This window comes from Crocodylus porosus, unplaced genomic scaffold, assembly GCF_001723895.1.
Source record: "Crocodylus porosus isolate Cpor-Errol unplaced genomic scaffold, CroPor_comp1, whole genome shotgun sequence".
In the NCBI taxonomy this organism is placed as follows: domain Eukaryota; kingdom Metazoa; phylum Chordata; order Crocodylia; family Crocodylidae; genus Crocodylus; species Crocodylus porosus.
Window position 1 is genome coordinate 29,036,918 of NW_017728907.1, and position 10,394 is coordinate 29,047,311.

General features: G+C 39.0%; 1 protein-coding gene across 1 annotated transcript in view; it reads left to right on the top strand.

Moving 5' to 3' along the window:
- The first annotated feature begins 292 nt into the window (after positions 1–292).
- Positions 293–10,394, top strand: part of EXTL2 (exostosin like glycosyltransferase 2) — a 13,437-nt gene continuing 3,335 nt past the window's right edge. Inside the window, exons 1-4 of the mRNA XM_019531020.1 lie at positions 293–615; positions 2,768–2,861; positions 7,005–7,432; positions 9,997–10,067. Coding sequence (XP_019386565.1) covers positions 2,857–2,861; positions 7,005–7,432; positions 9,997–10,067 — 504 coding nt within the window. The 5' untranslated portion in view covers positions 293–615; positions 2,768–2,856. The remainder of the gene's footprint in view (positions 616–2,767; positions 2,862–7,004; positions 7,433–9,996; positions 10,068–10,394) is intronic.

A 10,394-nucleotide genomic window follows, 5' to 3' on the forward strand; every position in this document is an offset into this window, starting at 1 on the left:
GAAAGGGCATATTGATATACACCCCCACACATCCCTTTTTAATACAGGATGTTGAAAACCAAACAGTAGGTTTGAAGCTGGCAAAGGGTTTTGTTTGCATCCCAAATGTGCATTAAAGACCTGACAGAAGCAGTGTGAGAAGAAAAAATGGTTAATCGTTTTCACATCTGTTCTTTTCTGATGTGCAATATTTCCTCTGTTCTGTCATTTATTGCTTTTAAAATATTGGCATTTTAATTGCTGGGGTTCAAAGCAGCCCTTGTCGAAAGCATTAGGCATGCAAATAACCCACGTAACAGTCCAAGCTGCTTTAGAGTGGGGTTGCATAAGCTTTTTTCGGTAGGTCTGAAAGCATGAATTTGAGCCTGCTGGGAGGAGGAGCGTTTGCATCCCACAGGAAGTACTATGTAAGACAAGGGGAAGGGAGTGCAGGCTTGTAGCTGCCCAGACTGCTGGACCTTTTAGGTTGTGTCGCTGAATTAAAAATCCAACCGATGCAAGCTGCTTGAGCTTACCAAAATGTGCAGTCTCATGATCCCCGCTTACAACATTTCAGCTTCTGCTCGTGTTAATAGAGGCTTAAAAAAATAACTGGCTCAGTCTCCTGCAGTCCAGGTAAGAAAGAATGCAATAATACCAAAGATATGTTAAATGTAGATGATAGTTTGCATGTTGTGCAGGGGCTGCTAGATGAATATTATTTTTTAAAGTAGAACTGTTTGCTTTCATGAAGTGTCTGCTAATGAATAGGTAGAAATGAGGTATACTCCTTTTTTTGGAAGGAGGATTAAAATGCTGTAGCTTGGCTCTCTTCAGCTTTATTTTCTTTAGTTCTATTTTAAAGAAGTAAATGTCTTCCATAAAGGATATTTTGAGGCTCAAATTGTTGAAAAAGCTCAACTGTGCTGGAATTTTAAATCTGATATTACAGAATACTTTACCATAATCATACATAAAAGTACTAAAATGATCTTTAAGCTTTTAAGTAGAGATTCATGTAAGATGATATTAGCCTTCCTAATCACTCAGCTCATTCCATACAACTGAAAGACAACAATGTATGAGAGGTCAGGAGTTTTATTACCACAATAGCAGCACTGATGTTTGCATTTTCAATATGGTTTGAAATATGAAATAATTACTCTCCACAACAATCTTCAAAAACATCACCACTAAGAGTTTGCAGATGGGAAAATTGTGGTCCATCTTTTTAAGAGAGCACCTAGATATTGGCTGCATTGGTTTATAGGTGACCAGTTGATGGGTGAGACACCTTGGGTCAAATAAATGCTAAGCAGTTGCAACTTTTACTGATTTAATTTCAAGTTGTAGCTCCAGAAGTCAAATACACTGGTCTGTCAACCTGGACGCCCACAAAATAGGAGGAACCAAAGCCAAGAATTTATTTATTTTTAAATAGCCTAAGTGACTGCGCCAAGGTCAAGGAAGTCAGTAACGGAAACCAGAAACCAAAATGAGAAGGATCCACATTCCACAATGTCTGATCGGTAATCTGGGATATATATTAGTAAAATTGATGCAACCTAACATGAGGTATTTTACTAAAATTGGAACAATGGTTCAACAACTTGATGCAGACTCATCCTCTTCTAAAATTCTGTACGTCTATTACTCAACCATGGAAAGAGATACCTGTGTTCCTCGCACTGACAAATTTAGCAAAAGACTGTTCCCACTAATTTAATTTTCCATACAAATACATTGTATGCTGCTGGGCTAGAAAATCCCATCCCTGCAATTCACAGCTGTGCAACAAAATGTTCCCCCTATTATTATTATTACTTGTAGTATCAGTTAGAAGCCCCAGCAGACACATAGGACAGAATACTCTGTCCTGACGACTTTATAATCTAAACATAGAGGGATTAAGACCCCAATCTTGCTTCAATCTTTGAGCAGAGAGCAATTTCTTCCCCCCCCCCAGCCCAATCCTTTATTGACAGAAATCTTTTGTCTAGTGCCAGCCTGGGAGTCTGCGATAGAATTCAGAAAATAATCTGGATTTTTTGGGTTGCAATGTAGTGCCTTGATCACAACATCATCTTTTCTTTACATTATTGCACTGTTACTTACATCCCCATCCCTGCCTTGCCTTCAGACAAGATAGGAAAAATCTTAAAGTCAATGGGCCACCATAAATGCTTTACTTCAGCTTGTAAAACAGACAATAGCCATGCTAGAAAAAAAATGAAAAAAGAGTGCAACATTATGATGGCCTGGATCAACTGTGATTGTGGTTTAGGAGTTTTGCAATGTAGTCTAGTGGATGGTGTACTACTGGATTTGGAAGACCTGGGTTCTGTTTATAGCTTTCTAATTGACTTGTGTGATTCTTGGACATATCATTTTACCTGCACTGTTTCCCTTTTCTCCCATTCCCTGTTTTGTCTATCCAGATTGTAAACCCTTTGGGTATGGCTTGTCTTGTGTAGTATGCTACCAAGTATAATTGGACCTTGGGCCATAATACAAATTAATACTGTAACAGCCTGAGAAATTTGTTTAAGATAAATATTTTTCTTTCTGACATACTGGCATAGCAACATTTTGTAGTCTTGATAAAGCCAAGGAAAATTCTACAGCTGGACAAAGGAAAAAAGACTGGACAGTTGCCAAAAATATACATTAGTCAGCTACTGAGAGGAATGTTTGCTTTATTCATCTATATATAATTTTAACAGGGTCTTGGGTGCTCTGTGGGTAAATGCATGCTTGTCAATAACATAATCCCCTTCATTTTCAACAGATCCAGAGACCTCACACAGCTAATATACTGGTATTTTAAGCAGGCTCTTCCTGTTAGACAAACCAAAAATCCAATCCAAACTGGCATCAATGAGGTAAGTATGTTGTTTTTAGAGTAAAAGAATGCCTTTATTCAAATGGTATCACACTGAGATTTTTAAAACTGTTCTATATATTGGGGAACTAAGTGGTTGCATATGTTGACTCTAGTGTAGCTATCTTGATAATAAAAGAAGTAGAGTAAATGAACGTGACACATCATTTAAAAAAAAAAATTACCAAGGATTCCTGTGTGGGAAAGAATGGTCTCTGTGTACTTGCTTTATGAGGGAGATGAATCTAAGATAATGTTAAGGAGTTAATAGTGATTGCTTCTAAAACAGAGATTAGGATATAATTGATCAAATCGCTTATATCCTAAGTTAATGTGCAGAAAATTTTGCCAAGTTCTTATAGCCACAGTCATACATTTCAATGTTGAAACTAAAGTTGTATCAGCAAAGTCATTTTACATATCAGATAATCCCAGTTTAGGGCTGATCAGTGTATATACTGATATACAACAATGATAGCTAATATCTTTGGGGTTTCTTACTTCTGTACACATTATTTTGTTTGAAGAATGTACTAATTATAAAATTGTGCTTTAAGATGATTTTCAATGATCTTTTCAAGGCAGATCATTAACATTACGCAGTAATCAGAAAAGAAAAATTAAAAAAGACGAGCTACAAAGGCACACTGGAATACTGCATATTTCAATAAACAAAATAAAACCAAATCTCAGGTGTACCAAGCTGGGTCAGATTTAATAAGGCATAAAGCTTTCTTTGGCTACTTTTGGCTAGTATCTGCTTCTGTGTATTCAGTGCAGAATATCCAGAAAGCCATCTAAGTGCCATGAATCATTCTTAGACATAATATTGTTTTAAAACAATTTAGAATAGCAGTTGGGATTCCCCTCTATTACAGCAGTCCGACTGACATACTAAATACATTTAGGCAGGAACCCATTACTATATGCTGGATCTAGGTTTTGAATTGAAGTTCTCTGTTTGTTTTGGTGCAGCAGCACTGGATTGTACAATAAACTGACTTTTCTATGCAGTATAAAATAAATGGAAGAACACTGAACCATGGGTGTTGTTGTTTAAATTTATTTAACATTGAAATAGCCTGCTAAGCAGAATAATAAAATACAGAGATGGAAAAGAGCTATTTGAGCGTCTCCTGTATCTTTCTTCCAGTTCAAATATTATAACACATTTGCTTGTATGTAGTCCAAATGTGTTGGAAAGTCATCCTCATGCTTTGCCATTTTACCATCTCTCGGATTGACTCTGGTATCAAAAGATAATGCAGTTCCTGTCAAGTTTATAGCTTCCTCCTCGTAAGCATTCTTGAAAATGTTCTCAATCTGTCCATGGTAGAGAACTTTCTTGGCCAGCTTCATAGCTGTGTCCTTGCACATTCTTGGCTCAGTGTACTGCAAGGATGGGAGGCTTTCCATCTCAAATGCTCAGGAAGGTGTGGAATGGAAATTAGCTTTTGCTATCACTGGGGGGAAAAAACCAAACTCACAATGTCTTGTCTGGGATGGCAGAGTTTCTAATGTGGAATTTCTCTTGTCATTCTCCTCCTACCAAAACTGGCATCTTTGTAAACGTTTTGCAAGCCCAATGAAGGGATAGTACAATTAAGGTAGGGCCAGAGGTAGCAGCTAATGTTGAACAGACAGGTCAACCCTTCAAGAGGCACAGAAATAGTGATAATGTCCTTTCATCTCAGTTTGGAGCAGTTTAATTAAGCTTGTCTAGAGCAATGCTGTAACTACTGCATTAATGAGCAGAGGTCTCTGGAGCAGCTAATCCAGCACTTTTCATGAGCATGAGCTTCTTAAAAAAACAAACTATATAAACAGGTGTAGACAACAGCTGTTCAGGTCAAGCACTTCCATATACTGTACATTTGTAAGGAATCTAGCAAAACGGACCCCAGCTGGGTTGGTCTGTAGCAATTACCAAAACATATGTAGTAGGTGATGCAAAGAGGACATGGTGAGAACAGGAGAGTTGTGGGCAGGATGCCCTGCAGTGATAGTTCTTAACTCTGTTTTCCCTCACTATCTGTAAACACCTGTCTCAAAAAAATTAACTGGCATGAGGGTCAAAGTAAGCTATATTTGGACCTTAGGACAGCTACTTGCTACCACAGTGATTGATTCTTAGGCATTTGTACCAGCTTTAGATCTTTCAGTTAGGTCATCAGGGTACATCATACTTGGGAAAACAGCCCTTTCTGAACCCATATTACACCATGTGTTTTTCAATGAGTGGCCTGTGGATTAACTCACCATAATCCCAGCAAGAATGTATTTCTGGAACATTTTAGAGAAGACAAGAAAATATGGTTTTTTGCTTTACATAATGGTTAAAAATAACATTTTAATGAGCTCCTTAAACTTTGCTGGCAAACTTTTGCTGACAGGGATGTTTATTACTTGTACTGCAGTAGCACCTGGAATTCCCAAACCAGATTGCGGGTCCATTGAGGTAGACACGGTACAAATATAAACAGTTCATACCCCAAAGAACTTGCCAACTAAACAGGAAAGATGCTTAAAGGGTGAGAAGAAAATAAGGAAGCACAGAGAGGGCAAATTATTTATCCAAGGTTATACCACAAGTAGAAAGATCAGGAACAGAACACTGCTCTCATGCATGTCAGTCTGTGTCCTAGCCACTTGTGGTAATAGTTTATTTACAGTTTTTGCTAAACAGTTGTTGTAGAATTAAGAATAAATATACATATTGTATAATAATAACATTACATGTTTTGTGCTTATTGGTAAATGCATACAATAAATTACACTCTACTAATTTAAACAAAAGTAAAAACAAACATAATATGTGATGATAAATAAAAACAAATTAAGCAATTTCAAATAGTAAAATTAAAAATTAAAAACAGGGAATTCTATTTGAGTTTGGCCCTTTTACTTTGTGCAAATAGTATATATATACACATATAGAGTGTAGTCTGTATGGAATAATAGGCTGTAAGTTGTGAAGAGAGGAGGTCCCAGCCACTAGATAATGCTGGGCTCAGGATAAATTTAAGTAATAATACTAAATTTAGGTTTTACCAGTACCTGCACTATGGATTTTAGTTTTGTTTAGTAAAGGGTGTCAACAGTAACTTTTTCCTCACTGCTTCCTTAACTGGTATTAAGGTTGGTTGCCATGTAGAACTGGATAATGCACTTCTAGGAATAATTTTTTTAAAAACTTTTGCTTTTCCTCCATCGTACCCTGAATACAGTTCATCAAATTGCTTTATCCAAAGTATGTTGATTGCAGTCTAAACACTCAGATAAGCAGTTCAGACAACTGTAACCAATAGGTCACAGTGTGCAAACATGACTTGGCTAATCCAGATGTGATAGGAGGGGGTTGTGCTGCATTACATCTTTCAGCATTGCCATGGCCATAGTCATAGTTTCATGTCTGTGGTCTTCACAGTTCAGTAGATCCCAGGTCCACCAATAAAACATTCAAGTCTGCCATTTGGAAAAGATCTATCCTTTTGCATGCAGCACTTGACAGGTGGAAGAAACAAGGTCCAGGACACTCAGGCTGTACTGGAGGAGATGGTGCTTCTTGCTATTCCATCTCATTTCCCTGCCAAAACTGAGTTTGTTTTCTTGCCAAAGGCAGAGTTCCTGCAGTTTTAACAGGGAACCTGAGGATTAGGTTTGATCTTCTGCACAGTTTGCTTTCCAACTCCAGTGACAAAGAGGTTACTGAGATGTTTCCATGTTTGCCTGCAGCATCAGAAACATAGTTGTCAACAGTGTAGACTAGTATATGAGAGTGAGAAACTGAAAGGAACTATTATAATCAAGTCTGAGACTATTTGATTTAGATTCACTCTCATTGCTGCAAAGAGTTAACTGAAGGTAATAGTGAAAGTAAAAAACAAATGATATAAGTATTGCCGTGACATTATAGCTTAAAACATGTTTTAATAGTTGAAAATAATTGTACCAAACCATTAAATTCTCCTTATTTATTTACTCATTCACTTACTGAGGCAATAGCCCAATTGTCTTTTATGGGAATTTTTCATTGATGAAGTCTTCAGGATCTTATCTTTGTTAATCTTACACTGAACTGACTTACCACATAGGTACAAGACTAATGACTTTTCCTTTTCCATTGCAATTTTTGTTAATAAAGGTGTTATCCCATCTGTAAACTTCCAGGAAGAGTTATGGGAATCCGACTACTTCATTTCTCTTCTGTGGTGATCCTTGTCTTACTCCTTGTGGCAGGTGCCTTAACGGCTTTACTTCCAAATATTAAAGATGACAAAATGCCCAATTTGCGAAGGGAGCCAAAATCCCAGAGCCAATCTGCCTTGGATTCATTTACTCTTATTATGCAGACATACAATAGAACTGACTTATTGCTCAAGCTTTTAAATCATTATCAAGCCATCCCCCACCTGCACAAAGTGATTGTTGTATGGAATAATGTTGGGGAGAAGATACCAGAGGAAACGTGGAATTCTTTAGGACCCCATCCTGTCCCTGTCGTCTTCAAAGTGCAAACTGTGAATCGCATGAGGAACAGACTCCAGATTTTCCCTGAACTGGAAACAAAAGGTAATGAGTGTCTCACTTCTGTAGCTACCATTGTTGCTAGGCTAACAATATTATTTCCACTTTTTATCACATCTGTCATTTTTTTTATTACTTAAACCAACTGTGTATTTTATCATTACGAAATAAATCCCATAGATTGAGTGTGTCCGGAAACCAGCAGATGTTAAGCAATTCTACTGAAGAGTACAGGGAGGATGTAAAGAGCCTGCAGCAGGGGGTGTGGAAATCCAATAGGCTGCAGGTTTGGCACTTTCCCAGAAGCAGTGACAATCCAGAGGTTGTGTAAGAAGTGCAGCATATGGGAAGGTGGTTTTATAAATAATTGTTTTCTAGCCCAGTGGAAATGTGGCTGCTCTGTTGCTTCTTTCAAGGAAAGATGAATGCAATTTAGTCTTTCACCCTAATCCAGTATTCCTCCCTTTTAAAGATGACTAAAAATCTGGTATTTAAAAAAAAATCCAAATAATTTTGCTGCAACCTCTTACCACAGGGTTTTTTTGGGTAGAAACCCACAAGCTCCCTCCAAGACTTCTACCTTTATCTGGCCTATATTCCAGTCTATACTAGTGTCTTTTAGTGTATTTATCCTGCCTATTGACCATCTAACTAAAGACTTTCTGAGGTCTTTGCATAATAAGACCCAGCAACACTGTCCCATTTCCTCCAGAGATAACCATCCATAATAGGTCACAACTCTTACCCAGTCTTACGGGGTGCAAACAGAAGTTCATCTCCCAGCTGTAATTCAAAATAGTTTTGCTAAGTGTTCTCAGTTACAATGTTACCCCAGACCAAACAGAAGTTCACTTTTGGTTCCAGGGCAAAGAGGGATCTAGCTATGGGCTGGAAGCCTGCAGCCAGGTTCCCAAAGCAATGTCTAGGCTCTCTGCCAATGCTCACTGTTTTCAGAATGGGAGGGAGAAAGGCAGCAGAGGGAGCTAATTTCTGGGGCTCCCAGCTGGTGCTGAAGGGTGTGGTGGGTGAATTGGAGCCCTGCCTCTGGTGGGTGTGGGGGGAGCTGCATTACACCCACCCCATCCTGGGGGGAGGGAGGGGTTGAAAAGCCCCCAGACTGGACTCCCTTTGCTCTCCTTCCCCTTCCTATTCTGAAAACAGGGACAGTCTGGGAGCTTGGCACACTCAAGTTATAAAAGATGCTACATTTTGTAACATCTTTGTCTGGTACCTCATGCACTGAGGGGTCAGATTTTCACTCAGTCACCCATTTTTAAGCTGTTTGCAGCCGTTCACTTGTGTTTGGTCACTGGTGATGCGTAGGGGGTGAATGCAGGTGCACGTGCACCCCCTGAGATGGTTGGTGCACCCCCTGCAAAAAGCACCACTGACACTGCCAGCAGTGCTTGTGGGTGGTTGTCGCTCGCCCCCTCTTTTGCTGCCGACACCTCCAGCAGTGTCTGTGGGTAGTCCCCAGTCACCGCTACTGGCCACCACTGACGCTGCTGGCAGCGTTTGCAGGTGGTCACCAAGTGCTGGTTGGCGCTCACCATCCCCCCGCTGCTTCTAACACCGCCATGGCCACGTGCAAGTACTCCCTGCTGTCCGCTGTCACACTCCTGCCACCACCTGCCGGCAGTCACCATGCCCCCAGCCTCCACGGGCATGCCGTGTTCATGTGTTTGGTCATGGCTATAAACTGCTTTCTGTGGCCAGATCAGGTGAAAATTATTGCTTCTATCTGCACCCTCATCAGTCTTATTTGGGAAGAGAACACTTATTTCACTGTGTCTTTTCCCAGCATGCATCGCCACTCAACCTATACTTCTCAAGAAGTCTGCTTCAAACTACAGTTCCCAGGCTGCTTTCCTGCTTGACAAGAGTTGTACTGATGTACAAGCTTGTCTTCAGCAAGCTACTACAAAGGACGTTTGTTTCCTCCCTGAAGAACTGAACTACACATCTTGCTTTCTCCCCTGCATAAAGTCCACTTGCAGATTTTAGAATTTAAAGCAAGAGGGCTTTATCCTATAGTTAGTACTAGTGAATTTTATCAGTGGAATATTATAATTTAGTCTTCTTTGGTCTCAAGGGAGTGGTGTGTAAATACTTATGAATTGATGTTAAAAATTGTTATCTGGAAAATTATTATAATTAAACAGATTGCACAGAATGGTATTTGATTTTCCTTGGTTGTAGAGTTATCCTTTACACAGTATTAAAAATCTGTTAGGACTGCAGACTGGCTGGCAATTACTGCAGATTTGTTATGTTCTCTTGCCAAAAAATTGGAGATTTTCCATTGCACAGCTGTTCAGCCATGGTGCAGAACTTTTAAGGCTGCAGTGGCAACTGTGTTCTAAACTGTTTATTTGTGTCAAGGCTACAGATCCTTTTCACTGTAACTTTAACATATAAGTAGGCAGTCTTTTAGGTGCATGATGATTTAGTTGTGCATTTCATCCTAATGTTTAAAGGAGCTGCATGGAAAATTGCCATGCATTCTATAGCACCAGTAAAGGCTCACATATTTGGTTTTTCATGATTTATATTTTCCTCTTTATGCTCATTAAAAAAATAAAATATCTTTTCCTTTTTCTCCCCTTCAGCTGTTTTAATGATGGATGATGACACACTGGTTAGTGCTCATGACCTAGCCTTTGCCTTCTCTGTTTGGCAGGTAATGTTTGTCTTTTGCAGCTTGCATATGTTCAGCCGAATATATATACATTTTATGAAAGGGAAATATTAATTCAATTAGTTGTTGCTCTTCTAGATAGTAATATCTGTTATATAGATGAGCAGTTGCATTCTAAAAGGCTGGAGACACTGAATAAGTCTTTTAATTATATACAATTATAGATTGCATATCTAACCAATTTTTACCTTTTTCTTAAGTTTTCAAATATATTTGAAAATTCATAGATTTCATAGACATGAGGGCTGGAAGGGACCTTGGGAGATCATTGAGTCCAGCCCCCTGCCCAAAGGGCAGGAAGTCAGCTGG